The 26,364-nt window shown below is 38.5% G+C and overlaps 1 protein-coding gene across 10 annotated transcripts in view; it reads left to right on the forward strand.

Moving 5' to 3' along the window:
* The window catches only part of MYBPC1 (myosin binding protein C1), a 116,226-nt gene that overhangs the window by 58,921 nt on the left and 30,941 nt on the right, over positions 1-26,364 (forward strand). For 8 of the 10 annotated variants that reach the window (XM_066591401.1, XM_066591406.1, XM_066591402.1 and 5 more), the window contains 19 exons: positions 445-549; positions 1,790-1,938; positions 3,102-3,219; positions 5,219-5,270; positions 6,323-6,379; positions 9,140-9,303; positions 11,248-11,380; positions 11,868-11,992; positions 13,194-13,299; positions 15,414-15,580; positions 15,814-15,976; positions 18,249-18,355; positions 18,455-18,591; positions 18,721-18,880; positions 19,229-19,333; positions 19,630-19,818; positions 22,008-22,142; positions 22,741-23,145; positions 24,747-25,118. In XM_066591401.1, coding sequence (XP_066447498.1) covers positions 445-549; positions 1,790-1,938; positions 3,102-3,219; positions 5,219-5,270; positions 6,323-6,379; positions 9,140-9,303; positions 11,248-11,380; positions 11,868-11,992; positions 13,194-13,299; positions 15,414-15,580; positions 15,814-15,976; positions 18,249-18,355; positions 18,455-18,591; positions 18,721-18,880; positions 19,229-19,333; positions 19,630-19,818; positions 22,008-22,142; positions 22,741-23,145; positions 24,747-25,118 — 2,949 coding nt within the window. The remainder of the gene's footprint in view (positions 1-444; positions 550-1,789; positions 1,939-3,101; positions 3,220-5,218; positions 5,271-6,322; positions 6,380-9,139; positions 9,304-11,247; positions 11,381-11,867; positions 11,993-13,193; positions 13,300-15,413; positions 15,581-15,813; positions 15,977-18,248; positions 18,356-18,454; positions 18,592-18,720; positions 18,881-19,228; positions 19,334-19,629; positions 19,819-22,007; positions 22,143-22,740; positions 23,146-24,746; positions 25,119-26,364) is intronic. The other 2 variants (XM_066591409.1, XM_066591410.1) reach the window with 2 other exon arrangements.

Raw genomic sequence — 26,364 nt, forward strand, 5'->3', positions numbered from 1 at the left:
ACCCTATTTTAGATTTATGCTAGTAGACCACAAGATGATCAGTGCACTAGATAATTACCTTGTTAGATTCTTTATTATAGACTGGTATTCATTAGTATAATTAATTCAAACCATGCTAAGGACCACAATCCAACTATATTTATATTCTAATGTCTTCATTTATGTGCAACAGGGGAAACTGCATCAACTAGTAAAAACAATGCCTGTCGATTTTTGTAGACAACTACTACTCTACATAACTCTTTGATTACTTTTGCAGATATTTCTTTCCAGAAGTGTACGTAGTAAAAGTAAACTTAAAGTTATTTGTCTTTTGAATCTTCTTTTTTCATCAATGTCTTAAGTTTTGACCTTGAGTGACAATAATAAGAGTCGAAATTGGTCAAAAACTCTACGTACCCAAGTCAACTATTAACAACAAATAATTGTGACAATTTTGCATAGGTTGGGCTCATGGAGAAGGACAACAACATGACGCAGATAAGAGGGATGATTCCCAGCGATCAACTTTATTTATTGAGAAGCCCAACAGTGGAACAGTAAGTGTGGGTAAGTAGTTAAGTTACACATGAGTGCTTTATATTTGTTTTGTATGCAGTATAATAAAATTATTTTGCAAGGTCTATTACCTTAACTTGACAAAGTTATCTTGAAATTGCAAGCTTAAAGTATACGTTCATTTCTAAACACTAGTTAATATTTATGTCCAAAACTCTGTGATAATTAAATGAATAACACATCACTATAGAAGTCAAATTTCCATATCTAATATATTGAGGTACAGTAGTCTGCTCTATAGGAAGATAAATGAAGGCAGAAGTCATACGCAGAGTAGAGATTAGGTGCAGGTTGGTGTTTGGAGATTACGGCAGAAATATATAGGTCATGTTTGGAAGCACTTTGTATGGTATTCTGAGAATGTTTAATTGTATTGACTGGGTAAACTCTGAAGGGACTGGCAGAAAGAGTAGGGAGTGGAGGATTGAGAGGACTGATGGATTAATTGGCAGCAAAAATGAGGTTCGATTTGAGAGGTGGAAGTCTGTGTGTGGTTCGGCCAGTACAGAGATTATTACAATACTCTAAACAAGGTATGAACTATATAATCGATCTAAAACCTCAACAAAACTTGTTGCTCCCTGAAGACTGTATCCCGCTCCCTGTATAACAGCAGGGCACTCCGATCAGAGAACAGCTGGATGGAGAAGGCATTAAACATTAGAAAATGCACAAAAAGATAAAATAATAATATCCCAACAAGTCTTCTATTAATTTCTTCCTTTCCTTTTTTTCTTTTTATTCTCATATTAAAAATAAAAGTGAAAAATATAATAAAGAATTTCACTGTTTGGCCCAGAAAATTGACCCTACCCTCCTTTTCCCATTCTCCTCACTATCCTGTGTCCAGCTGTAAGACAACTAGCTGCAGCAGGAGCCTCCCCCTGTTTTCCATGTCTGTAAAAAACATTGTTAAGCCACGCTCCTCAGCCATTTCCCAGTTGACTATGGAACAGATTACCGGGAGATTAACCTCTGTACTATCTGCAGAATTTCTACAAGGCTGTTGAATATGACTTCAGGTGTCATTTGTAATCTTTACATGAACATAATAAGGGCATGTTAGTGTTGTCAATGTGTTACTTCAAGTAACATGAGAATAGACTGTAGACACAGACTCCGAAGACCCAATATAGATATATCCCACTTCTAAATTAAATCAAATAATTGCAGTACAGATGATATGTAATAAATCTATGTAAACACTTGCATTTTATATATTTTAATAAAGGGGGCGATATAAAGTTTGTTGCAAAAATGGAGGCAAAGGATCTTCTGCGTAAGCCAGTTGTAAAATGGCTGAAAGGAAAATGGATGGACTTGGCGAGTAAAGCTGGAAAGCATCTTCAGCTGAAGGATACCTTTGATCGTATAAACAAGGTATGATTTGCTAATAATGGTATATATTTCTAGTATTAAGAGAGTTATATTTTGGAATGCTGTCTGGCAATAAATTTACATTTGCAAGAAAGCAAAGATTCAATTATATTTACTACAAATAATAGGATTTTATAATGATTGCAACCTACAGTATGTATATGCACATATATATATATATATATATATATATATATATATATATATATATATATATATATATATATATATATATATATATATAATATACTCTTGATTTTATGCTATACATAAGTGGTATTATGGACCTGTGATGAGTGAACTTTTCAAAAGTTTTGTTCAGCCGATTCACCTGACTTTGGCAAAAAGTTCGAATTAGTTCAAACCAAAACAGAACTTCAGCAGTACCAATAAAAGTGGTGACTGAGAGTCAAAAACCCTTATATAACACTCTTGGTCACCTAGTAGTGTGTCTAAATACTATTGAGCTCTTTTTAAGGCAAAGTTAATGTAGCTAAAAGAAGATGAATGGAGAAGTTAAAAAAGAAAAAAAAAAGAAGGAAAGATATTCATTTTCTTCTTTTTGCTTCTGCTTCTTCTTTTTCCTTCTTCTTCCTCTCCTTTTTCTTTTCGTTTAAAAGAAGGAAAAAGAAGATGGAGAATTTGAGTAATATACCAAAATATATTTTTTTAAAAGTTGAAAAGGTGATACATAGTTAAAACAAAAGTTAATCACAAGAGTATATGGGTACAGAAAGCCCCCCAAGCATATAGACCCATAAATGGTAATCAATATACGTCAAAAAAGGTCACACAGTCTAAAATGCATTATACATAAAAACAGTTTAAATAAGGGAGAACATGCCGTGAAGACTAGTAACATTAGTATATGTAGTTGATTACAATGAGAAGATGAATATCCCAGCACAACAAGCAGTTGTACAAAGTAGAAGTTGAGAGAGAACTGACTAATTGATAGCATTAACATTCTGTTGTAAAGTCATATATGGGGAACATAATCTTAGATATAGAAGTTGATTTACAAAGGAATTTCAGTTCTTCCAGGGTACACCTGTCATTCTGTTTCCGCATTTTTTATAAAACAGTGATTGCATAAGAAAGTCATTTGCATTCACATATGCCTTGTCCAAATCTCATATAATCAAATAATAAATTGTGCCTTTCAGACTTATACATTTGAAATGCAAATCATAAAGGCAAAAGAGAATTATGCTGGTAACTACAGATGTGAAGTGACTTATAAAGACAAATTTGACAGCTGCTCATTTGATCTTGAAGTTATTGGTAAGTACGAGCACAGATATAGTGTGTATCTAAAGCTTGGTTCACTTAAACGGATAGTCCGAGTTATTTTAATTGTATCTAAACAGGATCCGTATGGTGAAAAATAACAAATCAGCTTGTACTCGCCTCTCCTGGATCCCAGCTGTATTCAGTAGCACTGTTCCAGGTCTCCCCATTGATATAATGTTTACAGGATGCAGCAGCTTGTGTGTGAGATGTGACAGGCTGCTGCAGCCAATGACAGAGCTCAAAGATTGAGTGTTATTTCTTCCTTAAAAAAATAGAGTCCTAATAGAACAGAATAAAATGAAATGCATTCATTTATTTAAAAAAAAAACATTGAAATGGGAGAAAAACAAACATGCTTATTTGCATTTGAATTTCGTTATTCTGCTCCACAAATGGAGCATCCACACAGAATTCAAACAGAGATACCTAACAAACCCTAACTGGCTCAGGGATAGAAAGCAGAGGATGGTTATTAATGGTACATACTCTGATTGGGTCACCGTTACTAGTGAGACAGTATTGGGCCTTATTCTTTTTAAGATGATTATTATCAACCTTGTGGAGGGATTGTACAGTAAAATATCAATATTTGCAGATGGTACACAATTAAGTAAAGTAATTAACAGAAGAGAGGATAGAATGCGGTTGCAAATGGATCTGGATAAGCTTGGTGCTTGAGCAGAAAAGTAGCAAATGAGGGTTTTGGGCACATGACGAGAACATTGTTCCTCCTCTTTTTCTACATCTAGAGGAAAGGTTTCTACATTGACATAGAAGGGGTTATTTACTATAAGAGCAGTGACACTATGGAACTCTCTGCCTGAGGGTCGTGGTGAGGGCGAACTCACTCACAAGGTCGTATTTTTAATCAGTATTTTGTGAACCAAAATCAGCAGTGGGTCCAAAATATGGAAGAAATGCAAATCTTTCCATTATACTTTCTCTCTGTACGTTCCACTTCTGGTTTTGGCTTGCAAAATACTGATGAACAATACTGACATGTGAAGGAGCCCAAAGAGTTCAAGAGGAGTCTTTTTTCAGTACAATAATATTACAAGTTATAGTCACTAATTACTTCAGAGGGGTTGTTGATCAGGGAATCATTCTGATTGCATTTTTTTCCCCTAAAATGAAGAAAATTGGCTGCTACTTCATTGGGTTTTTTGAATGTTGAAGATCAACATTGCAGAATAATGGGCTGAACTGGATGTGTCTTTTTTCAGCCTTCCATACTGTGTTACAATGTTTGACTTGTACAGTACGGTATATGAACCTAAAGGGGTTGCCAGGGACCAGACAGTGTTCTGATGTTTGCCTGTTATATAAAGAACTAAATGATGCTCTTTTGCTATATATTTCACACGTGAAACACTACAAGGATGTCACATTATATATTTAAATATTTAGTTTGGCTACCGAAATGTATCATTTTGAACTAGCCAATAAACTTGGTATGAAATAACCTCTACCAAAATCCCTTTATTGTTTGATATAATATCTTTTTGGTTCTAATTACCCAAAGACCTCACTAGGGGTCCTTTTACATGGGATGATTGTTCAGTGCTTATGCACCCCACAGTCATCCCAGAGGGAATCACTTCAGTGCTTTCACACAGGAGCAATGATCACTCAGTGAATGAAGGTGGAGTGGGTGGGAGATCGCTTCCGCCTGCCTCCATTCTTAGTAACAGACAGTCGTTCATAGATTAATGACTGCCTGTTTACAAGGAACGATTGGTGTTTGATTTTTATGCCTGCTACCAGTCACTGGCAGCATTTACACTGAACGATTACCATGATGATTCCCATGATCTGGCGAGAACATGAATAATAATTATTCCATAAAAAGGGCCCTGAGACCTGTTACAGGCATATATGTTGGGATATATAGTATTCATTTAATAGACTGATTATCAGCTATGCTCCCTGATGATTATATTGTATATAACATTTAGGTGCAACAGTTAATGTTTTTTTCCCCCATGTTTAGCTGCTCCAGATGCATCTCAAGCTCTAGACATCCGATCTGCTTTCAAAAGAAGGTAAATTATTGCACTAGTCTCTTATGTCTTCTAAATTCAAATGCCATGTTGCAAAAGAAGGATTTACTATGATTGGGAATAAGAACCTTGGGTTTTCCAAATACATTCAGTTCCTGAACGCAACAGGAGACTCAAACCTCATGATTGGAAAGCTTGGAAAATATCAAACAAGACCTAGAATATCCAGAAAAGAAATAACTTCATTAAAAATGGAGAAGGCCATCAAAAACAAGCCTATGCAAAAAAATAACACTATCACCCCCCCCTCACTGACTTCAATACTTTAGATCCCAGCCTGAATTTCTTGGGTTCATTCATATTACCTATACACTCAAGGAAAACTAGATGGTTTGAACTCGTGTAAAGATGGAAAAGACCATGAGAAACCCCATTCGGATGAAATGTTTACCATCGATTTACTTAGAATAATCGGTCAATTACATTTTGCTTCACATTTCAAAAGACGAAAAAAAATAGAATTTGTAGAGAAATGTACTTTTCATTTTGCCTGCTTTTTCCCAGATTATGTTCCAATTTGACATCAAATGAGAACTCTACAGTATGTCTTTACAATCTTCTTTAATAGCATGTTGCACCAACAATGAAAAACCCATGTTCCCCTCCAACTATTACTTGTTTTTTTCATTGTCGTGGGTAACTTTCCATATGTCAGTTTGTGTTTTTAACACAAATTGAGAAGAAGCTTTTCTACATATAGAAACTATACAAACAATTGCCTTGTGATAAATGGTCACAATATAGTACAGCTTATTTATATAGAGCAAAGAGAAAACATGTTTTGCAACAGTGTCAGATATTAGATGTTTTCTATCTCTTTTATCTAGAAAGCTAATATCAGACTGTTTGCTATGGATTAAACATGTGTTCTGATTGCACTGTGTTGCTTAATAAGACATATTGTGCTTACTTTTCACAAGCAGCAGAGATGTGACTTTCTGATCACCACTTCTAGGTGGACATCTCTGTGTGATCATATGTTCTTGATGAGTGTTGTGACTCTTCCATTACTGATATCTTTATATTAATAACAGCGGTGAAGGACAAGAAGATGCAGGAGAACTTGACTTTAGTGGTCTCCTGAAACGTAGGTGAGGAATGAAGTGATGCAGTGCACTGCAACAGCCGCTACCACCTATAATAATGCAGGTTTTCAGTCCACAGTTGTCCCTTTCCTTATTCCCTTTCTGAAATATAACTACATATCGTAATATAGCATTTCTAGCTCCCTTTAAGTTTATCACATAAAACTAAAATGCATGACATTGCATGTCAGGAATACACCATAATCATCTCTGCATATTAATACAAATGTGTGCGTGTGCATATTAATCATATACTAACAGTACCTGTATTGTAGTGTTGAGATGTATTGACACCAGCAGTAACACTGTATAGTAGTTTACTGCTAGTAAGTAGCATAACTGATGCACTTGCAATGGCTGAAGGGTCAAGCACGGTTTTATCACAGCTCCATGCAGCCTCCAAATTTGAATTGAGCTATAATATGACAGCTATAGAAGTCTGTGGGGCTCTAATATACTTCTGTATGCCTTCTATTTCATGCTGAAACATGCAGTGGTTTTTACTGTCAGATTCATATGGATCACATTGGATGTAGTATTACAATTAGAGATGAGCCAACGTGCTCGGCCCCGCCCCTTTTTCACCCGAATACCGCGATTTTCGAGTACTTCACTACTCGGGTGAAAAGTACTCGGGTGCGCCGGGGGGCGGGGAGAGGCGTGGCGGCGTGGGGGGTAGCAGCGGGGAACAGGGGGGAGCCCTCTCTCTCTCCCTCTCCCCCCCACTCCCCGCTGCAACCCCCCGCGCCGCCACGGCGACCCCCGAATTTTTTCGCCCGAGTACGGAAGTACTCGAAAATCGCGTTATTCGGGCGAAAAAGGGGCGTGACCGAGCAAGTTCACTCATCTCTAATTACAATGTATTTTCCTCTAGAAGCTTTGCTGAGATCCCTGCCATGAGTATGAGCCCTGTAAATTCATGCAGAGGATATTTCTATTTGAATCTGATAGAAAACAATTGTGCCATATTCCAACAAATACCATATTATGGAGCTATTGATTTCTTGTAGCATTACATCTATGGAAAATATCTCCATAATACAGCACCGTATGGCAGCACTAGAAGAGCCATGTGCCTCCCTACATGTCCATATACATGTCACTACTGTGTGCATGAGGTCTTACACTGACATAATAATACAGAATGATTACTGTATACCTAGAGGAACTCTAATAATAAGTGCAGTTTTTACATGGCCGTATGCGCAACTACACTCGCCGCCATGGAGCGTAATTGCGCCTGAACGAGGTTTTTCTTTCCTCACTGGGCCTTTCAAACTCTGCACTGCAGCACAAGAGTTTGATAAAAATAGCAGGAAGATAGTTCCAGCCTATCTTTTCTCGTCCGTACAATTAATGGGCGAGAAACCACCCGATAGTGGAAATGAAACCATTGAAATCAGTGGTTTCTTTTTCTCCCGTTTTGTCCCCAAAATCACAGCGACATAACGGCACAAAAGCACATCAATGTGTTTAAGCCCTAAAATTCATCTTCTCCTATGTGATAGGGCTTTATCACATTCAAAAAAGTATGTGTCATATGTGTATCTATCTATTAGAGATGAGCGAGTATACTCGCTAAGGCACATTACTCGAGCAGGGAAGAGCGGGGAGGAACGGAGGGGAGATCTCTCTCCCCCCCCCCCCCTGCTCCCTGGCGCAACTCACCTGTCACCCGCGCCGGCCCCCGAATCTTCAGAGACGAGCGGGGAGATACTCGGCTAAGGCACTACTCGCTCGAGTAATGTGCCTTAGCAAGTATACTTGCTCATCTCTACTATATATCTATCTATCTCCTATCTATCTTTCTATCTATCTTTCTATTATCCATCTTTCTATCTCTTTATCTATATATAAATATATCTGTTATTTGTTTAGTTCTGCAGTTCAAATTATGCCAAATAAGCAATAATCATTTATAGTCAAGATATACAGTATCAGTGTATGGATTTTCTTCATATACATTAAAGGGGTATTCCTGCGACTCAAAGTGAAAGTTATACTCATCTTAAGGTGATAACATATAATTTTGCAATATGTTATAACTTGTTTTACAAAACTTCAAAGTATTACTTTACTTGTGTTTGCTACTTTACTGAGTAAAAAAATTCTAAAAAGTATATCATAACTAAAGAAGAACAATCTAATAAGGGATCCTTTATTAATATGATGTAAATAAATATTGGTAAGTTATGCGGTACAATCAATTGCAATGACTGTTTGCACCACTGGAATACAGTCAGTTGCTACTATTACATAATCTGGTTAACACCACAGACAGGTGATATATTGTGCATTCATACCTGCGCCATGCATCACATAGTGCATCAGTTCTTGCTAGAGTACTCATTTAACCAGAATATCTTATGAAATAACTTAACAAGTCTGCATTCCACTTCTAATCGCCTTATTCTTACCCATCCACTGCTGATTGCATAAGACGATTGAGATGTAATGGGATGCTTTCATGTTTATTTTGAATTGACAACTAATGGAAATTCTTGTCAATAAATGTAGAGCTTTGGGCCAAATAACTACCTATTTCCACGTTTAAATAACTCTGTAAATAATTATCACTGGGTCTTCAAAGTAAATATTTATTTCTGTTGGATTACAGCAAGACATAAACTCCTTCCATTTCTCATAATCACATTATCTCCCCTGCAAGACAGAACCATGGCTGTAAACCAGAACCACAATTAGGATCCTTCCAAACTATGATATGTCTCTCAACATTTCCCATGCATTTTTTATTCTTGATGTTAGAGAAGTTAAGCCTGAAGAAGGTCCAGAGATAGATGTGTGGGAGATCCTGAAAAGTGCAAGTCCCAATGAATATGAGAAGATTGCATTTCAGTATGGCATCACTGATCTAAGGGGCATGCTAAAGAGACTAAAACGTATGAAGCGGGAAGAGAAGAAGAGTGCAGGTAACCCGGATCATTTGTAGAGGGATTGCTATATAATGATGTGATAGTTATGTAAGATGTCTGGTTTGTGTTCATCAATGTGCCACACAGTATTCAACAATGGTTGTACTTATTCAGTCAATTCTTTTTTTATCAGCACAGAGGAGTGTCAATGAGCTTTAAAGGGGCACTAATGTTTCAGACAACTTATGTTCCTCTACTAGCTTTTGTTAGACTCATCAATTTTGTAATATAATTGCATTAAAAATGTAGTTGCTTTACCATTGTAAATCATGTTTGAAGTGGCTGCCACTAGGGGTCACCCTTCCAGCTTCTCTACAATCTCGTTAGGCACAGAGCATCTATGATAAAAAAAACAAACACAGGGACATTTCCTTAGCAACAGGGGGAGGAGCTATCTTCACCAGTGGCTCCCGTGCACTCAGAGGTTGCTGGCTGACAGAGCTGCAAACACTGTGTTAAAGATCTCCCCAATCTCTGCCTCTTCTGCTTTACAGCATGTCTGTGTGTTTATATGTGTGTGTGCACACATTATAGTGGGTTTACAAAGCATTTATCTAGAATGTCTCTAAATGCCTTCTGGGAATCATCCTGGGAAAGCAGAGGGGCAGACATTCAGATATTGCCATTGTGCTGATTGGACCAGAGGCGGTGTAATGCATCATGGGAAGTAAGGTCAAGGAAATCAGCACAATGTACTCCTGGATTATAGGCATGAAACAGGGTGAAAACAGCAGCAAAGGATTGAGTAAGGAGAACCTGTAATTTAGAAAACGTGTTGAAAAATTTAGGTACACTTTAATATCTACGGAGTTCAATTTTAAAGCTAATCTTTTGATGCAAATATACCAGATAGCCTACACTCAGGGTTATCTATCTATCTATCTATCTATCTATCTTGTATCTATCTCTCATATCTATCTATATACATATATATCTATCTATCTCATATCTGTCATATCTATCTATCTATATCATATCTATCTCTCTATCTATCTCATATCTCTCATATCTATCTATCTATCTATATCATATCCATCTCATATCTCTCATATCTATCTATATCATATCTATCTCTCTATCTATCTATCATGTATCTATCTCTCATATCTATCTATATCTATCTATCTCTCATATCTATCTCTATCTATCTATCTATCTTGTATCTATCTCATATCTATCTATCTATATCATATCTATCTCTCTATCTATCTATCTTGTATCTATCTCTCATATCTATCTATATATATATATATATATATATATATATCTCCTATCTATCTATCTATCTATCTATCTATCTATCTATCTCATATCTATCTATCTATCTATGTCATAGCTATCTATCTATCTATCTCTCATATCTATCTATCATCTATCTATCTCATATCTATCTATCATATATCTATCTCATATCTATGTCATATCTATCTATCTCATATCTATGTCATATCTATCTAATAGGCCTGTTTCAAAAGAGTATATTGTAACATGTCTATAATAAGGATCCTTATTACATATGTGCTATAGATGACATTACAACCATATGTCATCAGTATTTTATCAGTATTTCTCTCTGTATATTTTATTTCCTACTGGACGAATACTGATCCACATTTGCCCAATTGAAAATAACAGCAATACAGAGGCAAAGGCAGAAAAATTAGGTCATACTGTGTTTTAAAAAAATATGGCCATATTAATAGATAGATGGATTTACATTAGCTCTATATTATGGTCTGCAAATCACGGACTAAATATGGAGCTAAAATACGCTTGTCTGAAAGCGGCCATAATCTGATATCTGTTGATAACGGAATGCCATATTTTTATCTTAGTGCACAATATCCCTATGTGATTTCCCTTTTATTTGAACCAAGTATGTAATCTGTGTATTGACAACATAAATATATCGTTTTCTTTTAATTATTTTCATGCCTTTAGCATTTTCCAAGAAATTAGACCCTGCTTATCAGATTGACAAAGGAGGGCGAGTGAGGTTTGTTGTTGAACTCGCCGATCCAACAGTTGAACTAAAGTGGTATAAAAATGGTCAGGAAATCCGTCCAAGTGCTAAGTAAGTGGACATTACTCGAGATTTTAAAACGTACTCTTCTTACTTTTGTGTCAATGTTTGATAAGCAGGTCGATCCTGACAGAACAGGATTAACATCAAGCAACAAAATAAGAGTTTAAATTAGCTGATATATTGATATATTTGATTATTTCATGACCTTTCATAGCAGTTTATGGAGTGCCCTGTGTGAGTCTCTGCTACAAAACAAAGAATAGAGTTAGGCTGGGTTCACACACGGCAGATTCCTGATGTAAATGTCGCGGTTTGGCCGCAGTGAAAAACCGCGACATTTCCGCCGGGAGAACCGCCGCGGCTATAGCCACGGCGGCTTTGAAGCGGCCCGGCTGCTCGCTCTTCCGCTGCGGCCGGCGCTCCCATAAAGGACTTGTCAATACATATCTGACCATGTTAACCTATGAAAGTATCTCATATGTGAACCTGAGCATGTTATCAATGCATGTCAATGATTATGAAATGTTTATATCAGATACATATTTGAACACAAGGGAAATCAAAGGATATTATTTATTAACAACTGCACATTGGCTGATGATGCTGCCTATCAAGTGTGCGCTGGAGATGAAAAGTGCTCTACTGAGCTGTTCGTCAGAGGTAAGTTCTCATCTCATGTTTTACTAGTGGAATTTATATGACATTGGTCCTCATCGAAATATGTAGCCCACATAAAAAGCAGTTGGGGACTAATCTTCACTTTTTCACTCAGTCTAAAAAGTTGAATTCTGATTGTTAGTAACAGAGCAGGAACCTACTTTAGAGGTTGAGATTTCCACCACATTTCACAGCACGAATAGCGCAGCACTCAGTGCTATTCATGCCATCAAAACATTGGAAACCTCAATGAAATCATAGTATAAAATAATAATGGCATCAGTCAGGTAACATTTTGATTCATGATATGATGGGTAGAGCACAATGGCTTTCATAATGAACAGAATCCACAATGCAGATGTGAACAAAATCTAATGAAACTGAGAACTCATTTTATTCCAAAAATTACCAAGATGACATATAAGTAGTTACAGTTTGAGATTCTGTTTGAAGTGTTCTCATATCACAAATCCATGAGATGTAGTAGGTATGCTATACACAAGAAAGTGTGAGACCTAGTTTTATGTAAACTGGCCCAACAGCAACCGTAGCTGACCTGGGGCCTCCAGATTGATGTTGGTCAGGGAGTATAAAAGCCGGAAGTGTAAATAGCCCCTAGAGTGGTGCACTTCTTTCACTCGTTTGAGCTCTTTTACCCCTATTATAACCTGCCTTTTGGGTAAACTGGATTTTGAAAAATGTTGGAGCACAGACTGGTTCTGCCTAAGCTTTCTCAAAGGAAACCCATTGGCTTAACAGGACCATCTGGCTTAGCTAGTTGGGGTATATCTTGGGGCGTTTCTCCTTTTAGACATTGAGCACTTTGGGTGAAGAAATCTCAATGTCTTTCCAAAATCATATTAATACATCTATTATGCTATTTGTACCACTGAGGTAATGCCACAAAAACAAAACCCAAAAAGACAATGATGGAATTACTGTCACCCCCAATGAAAAAAGAAAAGTTACACAATATCTTATATGTACCTAAATATTGTGCAATGAAAAGATACAATACATCACAAAAATAATTACTTGGTGAAACGTGAGGAATTAAAGAGTTAGGTGCATCAACCAGCCTGCTTGTTACCTCTACAATACTAGAAGGACTCCGATGTGTTTAAAATGTATATTTACTGCAAGAAGTTCTAAAAGCGGTCAAGTAATGTTTGATGTTTTAAGAAAAATCTTATTTCTATGGCAGAGCCACCAGTACTGGTTACTAAAGAACTGGAAAATATTAGCACTTACTGTGGAGAGAGAGTGGAGATGGAATGTGAAGTATCTGATGAAGATGCAAATGTAAAATGGTAAATGATTTGTCGGCCAGCTTAAACATCTGCAATAAACGCAACAATCTTATAGAACTAACATAAGTATAGAAGTTCTTAACAGATGTTTTTGATGATGTTAATGGTTAGGTCCAATGTCCATGGCATGCGTGGATTTTCAATGCGGATATCCGCAGCGGATGCACTGCGGATCATCTTAAAAATATATATTTTTTAATGGCTTGAAGGGTAATCGCGGATTGTATGTTTTCATCTCCCATAGAAATGAATGGAGTCACATTCCCGATAAAATGGAGCATGCTGCAATTTTTAGATCCGCGCGGGGCATCCGCAAAGCACCTAAAAATCAAATCCGCAGGGTTTAATTCAGTTGCAGATACCTCATTGTTTCCTATGGGCGGCTAGAGTTGTGGATCTCTTGCGCGGATTTAATCAATCAAATCCGCACATGGACATTGAGCCTTAACCCTTTCTAATTCAATTTCCCTGCCACCCCCACACTTCCCAGCTCTTATTTATTATTTTGGGTGGATAAGTATGGTGTGGAGTTCTTGGAATTACCCAACAAAAACACGTAAAAATGATCTGTCATGGTGATTTTATTCGCAATTTTTTAAAATTAAAAATGGGTTAATATGTGTAAATAAATAAATATATATATATATATATATATATATATATATATATATATTAGTATTATTATATATGTATATTATATACATATGTTACACTATGCAGGAGAGATGTCTGTTTGAGGTCTGCCTCTCTTCTGTATATTACAGTATGCAGAGGAGAGCTGCAATGTCATATCTCTCCTCTGCATACTGTAATATACAGTAGTGAGCCCCAATATCAAAGTTCTTGTCTGTATATGTATATTACAGTAAAACTATAAATATTAATTGTGTTGACTGTAGTGTATAATATTAAGCTATGTTCACATAACATTCTAATGTCACATTAGACATATTCATCGGGAAAGCTCCTAATGCATATACCAAACATATCCATAGGCCCCCATTTAGCCAACGAAGGCTAAAAGGATGTTGCTTTTGTTCCTATCAGGCTGGTATGCATTACCATTAGAGATGAGCGAGTATACTCACTAAGGCACATTACTCGAGTGAGTAGTGCCTTAGCCGAGTATCTCCCAGCTCGTCTCTAAAGATTCAGGGGCCGGCAGGGGGCGGGGAGCGGCGGGGGAGAGCGCGGAGGTACGGAGGGGAGATCTCTCTCTCCCTCTCTCTCGCCCCCACTTCCTGACGCAACTCACCTGTCACCCGCGCCGGCCCCCGAATCTTTAGAGACGAACGGGGAGATACTCGGCTATGGCACTACTCGCTCGAGTAATGTGCCTTAGCGAGTATACTCACTCATCTCTAATCACCATGCTTATTTTTTGTTGTATAGGAAAGTATACATTTGGCCACCTCAACAAAATGTATATCGCGTATATATTTTTACATTGGAGCCTAGCGACAACATATGGCATACTGTGTCATACCTACAGCCACTACAATATTCATATGCATTAGGAGATTTCGCTGCTGTATATGCCAAACATAAAGTGGAGACACTATGTGAACAGAGCCTACTAAATTTGAGATATTTTTTAACTACATTTTGATGTAAAAGGCGGTATGGTATTGAGGCACATTACAGAAAAATAGATATTTGACCAGAAATATTATGAAATGTTTATCAGCAACCAGACACACAGTCTACACAATGTTGACTAATCAGAAGACTATCTTTGCTGCCACCATTTATGATTGATGCACAATGGTGACTACTCTACAGCCCAAGGATTGGGTATGAATGCTTGCTCTTACCATTCATTTGTCCAATCATCAAGCAAGCATTAAATGTGAATGGTAAGATGTGCAGCCAACCATAGATAGCTGTATGGGGGCAAATAATCTTAGTAATGACCATTTGTCCCCATACTGTGGATCATCTGCCTGTTTGAAGCAATGAACGAACGCTGACGTACATGCTCATTGTTGGACAGCACTAGTTGCACGGGCAAATGATCAATCCATGTAAGACTACCCTAAGTGTAGCAGTGGAACCACGGGTTAAAAACTGATATGCATGTTTAAGCGGCACAAATTTTATTTCCATTTTTCCAGGTTTAAAAATGGTATTGAGATTACAAATGAGCCAAGATCAAGATACAGGCTAAAGGTGGATGGTAAAAAGCACATACTGATTATAGATGAGGCTGACAGAGGAGATTCAGCCACCTATTCTGTGATGACCACAGGAGGTCAATCAGCAGCACAACTTCAAGTGGACTGTAAGGGCTTTTCTTGGATGTCTTATTTGGCTTCTGCTTTACACCATTGTATCTCTTATGTATTATTGATGTCTATTCGGGTGTCTTTGTGTTAGTTTTATTTTGTATTGCATGTATGTAACTAATTAATGTCAAATGACAGAGCTGAACTCTAATTGTTATTTAAGCAGTCCCGAGCAGTAGGACCTACATTTCAGTTATTCCTCAGAAAATATATGTGTTTCTTATTAAAGTGCGACCACTAAAGATATTACAGCCCCTGACTGATATGACTGTGAATCTTGGCAAAGAGATCAATATGAAGTGTGAAATCTCTGAGAATGTGCCGGGCAGATGGTACAGAAATGGACAGCTCGTCCATGGCAGTGACCGTGTGAAAATATATCATAAGGGAAGGTGAGATCACTCTAACAGAATACAACGATCCATTGATCAATTGATGTATCATTATTTTTCATATCGTTATTGTTATTTTTTTTTTCTTCAAAAGACAAGTAAATTACTTTAATGGTTTAGAAATGTGTCTTTAAATTGCTCTGACTTATAATTTTATTGCCCACTAATTTCTCATTTACCTTCACTGATAGAGTAGGAAACGCATTGCGATAGGACTGTTTATGGGATTGCCAGGAATGTCATTTGAATAGTGACACCCTTTTCTGGGTGACAGTCTTCTATTATTGTTATGGTCCAACATGAGGAGACTGTAGGGTAGGAATTTCATCCTACAAGAATACAGTCCTTTTTTGAACACCTGAGAAGCAAAAAAAACTACTGATGATCTATCCTCATAGTTGATTGGCTAGGGTCCACCCTTTTCGATCAGCTGATTGGGTGGCCGCTGTTGCGCTGGGATACCCAGGGGGGAGAACGGAAGCTACTACTCCGACTCTGGTGTAGTGGCCGACACTTGTAACTGCATGCGCAGCTCTTATTAAAATCAGTGGGCGCTCCACCTGCAGTTACAAGCACCAGCCATTACACAGGAGCTGGGAGTAGTGGCTTCCACTCCAACCCTCTGCCCCAATGTACAAGGCTGCATTTACATCTCATTGTGAATTCTGTATTTAAGTTTTGCAATAGGAGCAGAAAAATGGAATTAAAAGAGTATTTCACAGAGTAAAACTTTTTCCAAATTTTCATTCCTACAGTGGATGCAGCAATTGGGTTGCTGGTCAAGCATGCGTGGCTGCGGCTCCATTCATTTCAATGGGGCAGACAGAGATGGCCAAGTAAAAGGTGCTCAGTTATTTCTGTCAGCCCCATTGAAATAAATGGATCAGCATTGTGCATGTGCTTTCTGTTAATTTCAATGGGAGCTAACAAAAATAGCCAAGCATACTGCTCTGCTATCTGTCTGCTCACTGAAATTAATGGAAGCACAGCCCGCATGTGCAATCAGAGACCCATTTGCTGCAACATTACAGAAATACTAAGAAGCAATCTTGCATTGAGAAATAGAGGGAACATGGGTCGGTGGAGGATGGATACCTGCGGCTCCCAACACACTCCATTGACTTGTAATGGGGTGCATTGACTTCCACCTAGGTATCTGTCTTTTTGCTGTAAAAAAGGTCAGCCTGGGACATTCTAACATAAATTGGTGCAGAAATGCACTTGTGTAAAACTAGCTATACACCATACAAACAGTTCCCCAGTCTCTCTCCCTCAGTACAGCATCTGCATGTTTAATCAAAAGAGTACATGCCCGTATTGATGAATCTGCTGTAGTCTTTAAACTTCAAAGCAGTGTCAGGTGAGACCTAAAGAGAAAAGTCTCAGAAACGACTGATAAATGAGCTGAGTTTGGCTTCACTCTGAATCCACGCCAACTTTCTCTTCGTACATGTCTGAAAAAGTAAGAGTGGTTTTAGATGGAGCGAATGTCGGGAGCTTAAGTGCCACAACAGCCATCCCAACTGCAATCACTCCTGTGCTTTAAACAGGAGCAATAGTCATTCAATGAATGGAGTCGGAGCGCGCAGGAGATTTCTTTCAGCCACCTCCGTTCACTGCAAACAGGCAGTCATTCATAGAGGAGCAACTGCTTGTTTTATATTGAGCAAGAAGTCTCTCGTTAGTCGTTCCATTTCAGTGAGCTGAAACAGAACGACTAGTGACTACTGAGTGACTTCCCGCTCAGTACAGAGTCGGGTGCTGTGTCTGATAGTCACCCGTAATCGCTTGTTTGATTTAGGCCGCCTGCAGATGGGATCTGACCCACGTTCCTGCAGGGACCAATGCGGCGCTCACCTGCTCCCACGGCTCCGGCTCTGTGATGTGTCGGCTGCCGCCCAGCCGATGCATGTGCAGGGCGGAGCCGGCGCGCCGGGAGTGACGTTTCTGCGCGGGCCTCTGCGAGACCCGCTCAGAAATAGAATATGCCGCGATTTATTTTCCGCGTGTATTCTCACTTGGACAAATCACAGCCGTCTGCCTAGGATTGCATTTTGTCATGCAATCCTATGCAAGCGGGCATGGGCAGAAATTCTGTGGGAAATCCCGCCGCGGAATTTCCACCCGTGTGCAGGGGGCCTTAATCAGTCCTATTGGATTTACAGAGCCCCACTCTCATTAATTTACAAAAATCTGAACACCTGAGAGCAGAATAGTAAAAAAAATTCTTATCCGAAAAACTAATGAAGCATTTGTTTCATCATTGTCATAGGAATCACAGATTAATTATACCAAACTGTCTAGTGGAAGATGAAGGTGACTATTCATTCGTTCCAGATCTCTATTTAATCAATATCCCGGCCAACGTACATGTTATTGGTAAGAATACACAATTGCCTTTCATAAGTCATCCAATTATAGGAAAATTTTGAAATTAGAATATGGAGTCACGTTTCCTGCCTGGTAATTTCTTTGCAGATCCTCCAAAAATCCATTTTGATGGTTTGAATTACCCTGATAACACTGTGGTGGTTGTAGCAGGAACAAAGCTGAGGCTTGAGGTGCCTGTTACTGGGGAACCAGCCCCTAAAATTATATGGAGCAGAGGAGACAAGGTAAATTTTGTTGCAGCTAATACACAGTGGATGAGCAGAGCCATGTGCTTCAGCAAAAAAAGCTATTTCCAACATGGAGTATAATCTTGTTATACAAAGTGGTTATCTTTTCACATTCTATCCCTCCAGTGGATCACAGATCTAAGCGGTCGCATCAGAGCAGAGTCATACCCTGATCATGGGCTCTTAGTCATTGACTCTGCTGAAAAAGATGATACCGGAACCTACAGGATAATGGTAAAAAACGAGGCTGGTGAAGCTGTAGCTCACATCAAGATTAAAGTTGTTGGTAAGTTACCGTCACTCCAACTCATATTCTCATGTATACACTCAGTCAATAGACTGTTGGGCCATACACTGGGCATTATTATATATTCATGAACTCCTAAAAATGACAGAATGAGTAGAACCCTTTTTAGGTCTGAAATTCCTTTCACATCTGGCATGGGAATTCTTGTAATACAAGGAATGCATTTTTTAAATCTATATTTAAGTTGAAAAGAATGAATGGCGAGTATGTGTGATATGTATCTTCTACATGAAATATACCTAATATCCGACGTCTATAGCACTGTTGCCAGAGGGAATTTTTGTCTTTATTTGTATATTACTAATATGTCTATCTCATTTGTTTTAGACATCCCTGATGCTCCGTTAGCTCCAGAAGTAACAGAGGTCGGGGAAGACTGGTGTACTATGAAATGGGAGCCACCATTATATGATGGAGGATGCCCAATTCTGGGTGAGTCAAAATGTAACCCAATTCGCATGTGTAATTTGTTTCCAATGGCGGCATATTAAGATTGACTTGCATCTGATTACATGTAGCACAATCAACATGTCTGTAGAAATAACAATAAGCATATTCCATAGAGACTGTAAGAAATTCTGATCTTGATAAGATTATACATGAACCACTTTTGCTGATCCAGTAATCACTCTATTTCTTTAGTGTGGGCGATGCTACACTGATTTGTAAATTTTGTAATATTTTCCATGTGTTACCAGAAGCAAGACTAATCCCAACTTATTTAATAGGATACTTTATTGAAAGAAAGAAGAAGCAAAGCTCCAGGTGGATGAGACTAAATTTTGAACTATGCAAAGAAACGAACTTTGAACCCAAAAAAATGATTGAAGGTGTTGCATATGAAGTCCGGGTCTTTGCTGTTAATTCAATAGGGACTTCTAAACCAAGCATGCCCTCCAAGCCCTTTGTCCCACTGGGTAGGTATCTGTATTAAATTATCATTAAACTTGTTACATTTAGTAATATTTTTAAAACTAATCGCTTGATATAACTTGTATATATTCAGCAATTTTTGGAATACTGTGTGAAAATGATCAGGGGGGGTTAATCCAAAAAGGGCAGCATGGTTACATAATAAGATGTAGAATACCTTTGGAAATGCTTGCTTTATGAGTGGGAGGGATAAAATGATAGAGCAAGGCATTGGCAGTAAGGGTACTTTAGTTGCTCAGAATAGTCGCTGAATGCTAGTTGTTTGAAAGCTTTTACATAGAGCGCTTATTGTTCATTAGTAGTTCACCGATATAGTTCGTAGGGGGATCTCCATACAATTTTGTTTGCAAGTTGTTCAAGTGTCAACAACTGTGGCTTTACACCCTGATGACTTTTAATTAGAGATGAGCGAGCATACTTGCTAAGGGCAAATGCTGAGAGAAAAGGTTCGGCTGCTGGCGCGGGTGACAGGTGAGTTGCGGCAGTGAGCACGGGGAGCGGGAGGGAGAGAGAGATCTCCCCTCCGTTCCTCCCCGCTCTCCCCCACCACTCCCTGCCTGCCGCCGGCAGCCGAACCTTTTCTCTTGAGCAGGCAGGTACTCGCTAAGGGCAATGCTCGCTCGAGCAATTGCCCTTAGCGAGTATGCTCGCTCATCACTACTTTTAATCAATCAGTGTCTATTTTTGAGGTGAGTTGAAATGAAACGACTAGTGACTAGTGAGCAAGTTATCACTTACCACCTTGTTGGTGGTTGTGTATACAAGGAACAACTTTTTTTGCATTTGCTCTTTCAAGCATTTTTCAGATGAAAGGCATTTCGTATAAAGCCACATTATATGAAATGTCCCTTTCTCCCTGACAAATCTTCCTAGTCTGTCCATGCTAACAAGAGAGCTGAGGGGGGATTTTAATTCAGAATCCTGTGTTGATATAGATTCAATTTTGTTAGGATTTACTTGGTGCTATTCAAGATTCTGTAAGATATATCTAAGCAACAGACTACGACCTGTCAAAATATAATAGTCAGTACTGTGTTGCTAAGGAGCGAGTGGGAATCAACTGAGAGACGTTACTGAAGAGTTAGCGCTTTTACATTTCTGTATGTGGTATAAGTTGTAGCTCACCAAACTTTTTACTTTAAATTTGCACTTAAAATATAAATAGTTTTCTCAACTCTATACAAGGTTACACTTTGGTATTAATGTTACAAGTACAATCATTGGAGAGAAACGCATTTTACAAAAAAATGGCTAAAAATTATGTTAATTGTTTTCTCTACTCCCTTCAGCAGCTCAAATTTCATATGTAATTTAGGATCTGCAGGGCATGTTTGCCTGCTATTTATGTTTCCTCAGATCTTGCTCTTTAGCTGCTTTTTAGCTCAACTATATAGGAACAGTTGTGATTTGTGAATATAGTTTATCTACAGTGCTTAAAGAGGTTTTCAAGGCAAATATTATTGATGACCTATAAGCAGGATAGGTAATCAATAGTTGATTGGCTGGGGTTTGTCAGTTTGTACCTCGACCGATCAGCTGAGCGGGCACATGCTGTCTGCTCCGCAAATACACAGAAGTCAGAGCAGAAGCCTCTGCACCGACTTCTGGCACAGCTTGCATTGATTTCAATGAGAGCCGTGCCTGCAATTACAAGTGCCAGCCACTAAACAGAGGTCGGCGCGAAGGCTTCCGCTCCGACCTCTGTGTATTTGTGGCGCTGACAGCATGTGCCCACTCAGCTGATCAGTCGGGGTCTTGAGCAACGGACCCCAGCCGATCAACTATTTATGATCTATCCTGATGATAGGTTATCGATAGTATTTCCCCGGAAAACCCCTTTAATCTGAAGTAGTCTGGGACACACCCCCTATCTCATCATTGGTTCAGTCTGCAGAGGAGGCACAAGGCGGGTGTCCCAGACTATTTTAGATTATGCACTGCAACTAAACTATACTCACAGATGATGGCTCTGTCCTAATGAGCTAAAAAGCTGCTAAAGCATAGGATCTGAGGAAAAATAAAGAGTAGGTAATCATGCCCTGAAAATTGGAGATGCTCACTGAAAATCGAGAAGAGTGTCAGTTTACTAAGCAGACAAATGATTCACTGACAACTTTGCAACATCTGTTTCATAGTACTTCAGACTATATTAATTTCCTTGGTTCCTTTCTAGCTGTGACAAGTGCTCCAACTATGCTAACAGTAGATGGAGTAACTGACACCACAGTGACAATGAAATGGCGTCCTCCGGACCACATTGGTGCTGCAGGTTTGGATGGCTATGTCATTGAGTATTGCTTTGAAGGGGGTGAGTATACAAGTCTGGCATTTTTTAATCACTTTGTCTTATAGGCCATAAAACAATGAATTGCAAATTTCAAAAGGGTATCCCTAGTTATATACTCCCTGAATGCATTGTGTAAATGGTTACATGACACTAATACCACTTTAACTTTTAGCATTGTCCTACAGTGTGCTGAGCCTTAATGCAAATATTAACCGGAATGTTTTTACACTGATTAATACTTTTATATTGTTACATAAGTACACTGAATAGGTTGCAAGAAAATAACTAGTTGGGAAAGCAACACTGACAGTGATTATAAGCATGCCATAGGCAGCATCTCTTTAGTCTGGAATGTATTAGTCTTTTCCAAAAACACATCTTGCTTGTAGACCAAAAAGTGGCTTTCACTTACAAGATTTACTAAACTACATGCTGAACAAATTGATCAACAGTACCAAAAAGTTGACTCTTGTGTGAGTGCCTCGTTTAATGTTCACATAGATTGTGTTTGGTATGTAACTCTAAAGTAAAAAAAAAACTAATGCACAAGTCAGACCCAACTGTAGGCCCAACCCTTATCCTCAAAACAATATTTCTGAGGTTCGTGACTCTTTACCAGGAGGAGATGAGAAGCAGGAGAAGGCTGAATTTACAAATCAGGAGTTGGATTTGTTAGTGGATTGTGTGTCTAAGCATGGGCCACATATATGTGGTGCCTTGTCTGCAAAAACTACTAAAGGAGAGAAGAGTAAAATATGGGCAGAAATCCAAGCCAAAGTCAACACCAAGGGTGGCAAGAACAGGTCCGTTGCAGACTTGAAACAAAAGTGGAATGCTCTCAAAAAACAAACCAAGAATAAATTGTCGCAAGTCAAAAAAGAAAGTAATGTGGAAAATGCAGTAACACCTGAGCCTACAAAGGAGCTGTCGTCCCTGGAGAAACGTGTGGAGGCTATGCTACAACTCGAGGAACTGGAAGGAACTCTTGACATTAAAGATGATCTAGAAGATGATGCGGCTGGAGGTAAAAACAGACTGAATTTTTATCATATACACATCCATTGTTAATTGTACTAATGACTATCTTAAATATCCAACTAGTATAGTGAAACTTGGCTTTTTATTGCAATTGCTCTGCATTTCAAGATTACTATGTGAAAGCTTGAAACAATCTTTTTGGATTGTTTCTCATTGCAATATTGGAAATAGTTTTTACTTTGAGTAAATATGGTTTAAACTCATTCCTATATGTTTCTAAATATATGCATCCCAGTAGCTATACAGTGAAATGCTCACAATATATAGTAGTATTCACATAATTATAATTTAGTAGCCTTATATACTGCCAATGTATATAAAGGTATGTATATAAAATGCTGCATAGAATTAAAGAGCATCTGTCCTCAAAATACTGTTGCATGTTTCAGTTCCATTGTTTTAGAATGAAATAGTAGGCAATAGAGATGAGCGAGCATACTCGCTAAGGCAAACTACTCGCGCGAGTAGTGCCTTATTCGAGTACTTGCCTGCTCGTCTATAAAGATTCAGGTGCCGGCGGGGGGCAGGGAGCAGCGGGGGAGACCAGGGAGGAACGGAGGGGAGACCCCCGCTCTCCTCTGCTCACTCCTGCAACTCACCGCTCACCCGCGCCGGCAGCCGAATCTTTAGACACAAGCGGGCAGGTACTTGAATAAGGCACTACTCGCGCGAGTAGTTTGCCTTAGCGAGTATGCTCGCTCATCTCTAGTAGACTAGATTTTCTTATTCAAAGGTTTTATCTTTTATATAACTTACATCGTGATCTTCCTAAATAGATCTGAGCAAACCGATCCCACGGAATCCGAATTCAGGTTGAAGTTTACAAAAAGTTTGAGCGAATCCGAACCTTGGACAGTTCATTTTGGTTGAACTGTAAATTCAGAAAAACCCCTAAAACTAGTATTGAACACAATCTAAGAACCCTGAAAGTACGATGGTAGTAGTGGAGAAGGAGAAGAAAATTAAGAACCGTTTTAGTGGTTTTCATGAATTTGTGGTTCAGTTGGAACTAAATCGGATTGAACTGTACTTTTGAATAAAATTCGTTGAACGGGCCAAACTGAACTTTTGAAATGTTTGCTCATCTCTACTGCTAAAGTTTACCTTGGTTTCTTAATATGTAGAATCAAACAATTGAAAATTCCACTTTTGACCAGGGTTATGGATGTTGTAACTTAACAGCCTTCAAATAAGCCACTTGGGAGTCAGCATAGGAAATACTTGAACTGTTCTTTGCAGTAGTTGACCCTAAATAAACAAGCTTGAGTCTATATAATAATTGAAAATTAAGCAAATCCCATAAAATGACATAATCTTATTAATTTCTTGAAAAAGGCAAAATGACATAATTTCATGGAATAGTCCCAAGAACATACAGTATATTAAAAAAAGTAACATGAATTGAATATTGAGACACATGCTCTTTAAAGATTTTTTAGATGTCAGAGAGAAACTAAATACATTGTTTAATGTGCATCATGCTGCATTAAGTTATTATGTCAGTGGCCAACAAATTAAAGCAGACTTTTATAGTCTGGAGGATATATGTATCAATGAATATGTCTGAGGTTGCCCCATCTTTACCAGGACCTGCCGACACGCCGAAATTTGCTGATGAGGAACTGAACATTTTAGTGGATAACATTGCCAAACTAGGGCCCCAGGTCTTTGGAGCCCAAACAAGCCGAGCAGATAAGGATAAAATATGGGCGGATATTCAAAAGCAGCTAAATGCTGTAGGGGGCAAAAACAGGTCAATTGAGGAGATTAAAAGAGCTTGGAATTCTCTCAAAAAGCAGACAAAGAAAAAAGTAGAGCACAACAAGGCTCAGAAGTTACTGGAAAGCAAAGGAGAAAAAGCTAATTTGATCAAGCTATTACCCATAGAGAAGCGGGTAGAAGTTCTGTTAGAAAACAAAGAAATCTTTTCTGGGGACTTCCACGAGGAGCCTGATGAAGGTAAAACACCCAAAACATTTATGTTGTGCTGCATACATGTGCTTCACCAATCATACATTCATTCTATGTGTACATGTGGCGTGTATCTCTAATGCAAAATGTTGAATTGAAAATAGCATTCTGTATATTTTGTACTTTTGCTTTAGAGAAATACTTTACATTATCTGTTGTGCTCTTCTAGTATTCATTGTCATGCCATCATGTTTTCCCACTATTACTAACTGTCATGCCTACCCAGCCAACAAAACAGGGTTTCTCACCTTTAGCTAAAGGTAAACTACTGTACCTGGTCTGCCATAGAAGCTTATAGACTGATGTAGCATAGTAATGTAGAGTGTTTTACTTCTGTAGACATATATACAGGTGCTTGTTTCTCACCTTATCAGATCAGGCAGTTTGACTTTAGACTCATGGGTAGAAGCCTTTAAATCAGGGGTGCACAACATGAGGCCCGGGGGCCACATGCGGCCCACAATGTCATTCTGTGCGGCCACCAATTATCTGGACACAGAAATATCTATGCGTGGCTGCTCACATGTAGTTTCCATGTCATGGTGAAGAAGAATGGCACATAGCAGGGCAATGGAAACAGTACTTAGGGTGCACTATATAGTCATGTCTGGGTCCTCTATATATTAGGAGAATAAACTCTCTTGACCCGTTTGGAACTCCAGAAATAAGTATATGAGCTAGAGGCATCATATATACATGCAGCTCTCTCCATTGTAGTTTATAGGACTAAATGCCAGGCTGTTACCTTGACGTCTGTCATCTATAATGGAGAGAGCCACATGCACTGTCTCCTTCTCTCTGGAGTGCCAATTGGGGGGGGGAAGGTGACCCCCATTCTCCCAATTTATAACTGCATACACTTAGGATAATACCATAAAAGTCTTAGATGGGGAAAACCGTTGCAGCCCTTTGAAGTGGTTCAGTATGGAAATGTGGCCCTCGGACCAAAATAAGTTGTGTACCCCTGTTTTAAATAGATGACCCCAAAAGCTCCAAATCAATTTACAGCACATGATAACCTTTGAACAACAGTTAAGGCCCGCTTTGATACACAATTAATTGCTCAAAAGATGGCTCTGTTTTGAGCAATCATTTTGCATAATTATCTGCTAATTGGTACTAATGCCTGTTAGTACCAATTAGAAGTATGTAAGCCGCCTGGAGCTGAATTTATTCAGATGACTGCCTGCTGTTCTCTGAATAAATTCCTTTTGTTCTACCGGCAGGGGTGAGA

The sequence above is a fragment of the Eleutherodactylus coqui genome, chromosome 2 (assembly GCF_035609145.1).
Source record: "Eleutherodactylus coqui strain aEleCoq1 chromosome 2, aEleCoq1.hap1, whole genome shotgun sequence".
Classification (NCBI taxonomy): Eukaryota; Metazoa; Chordata; class Amphibia; order Anura; family Eleutherodactylidae; genus Eleutherodactylus; species Eleutherodactylus coqui.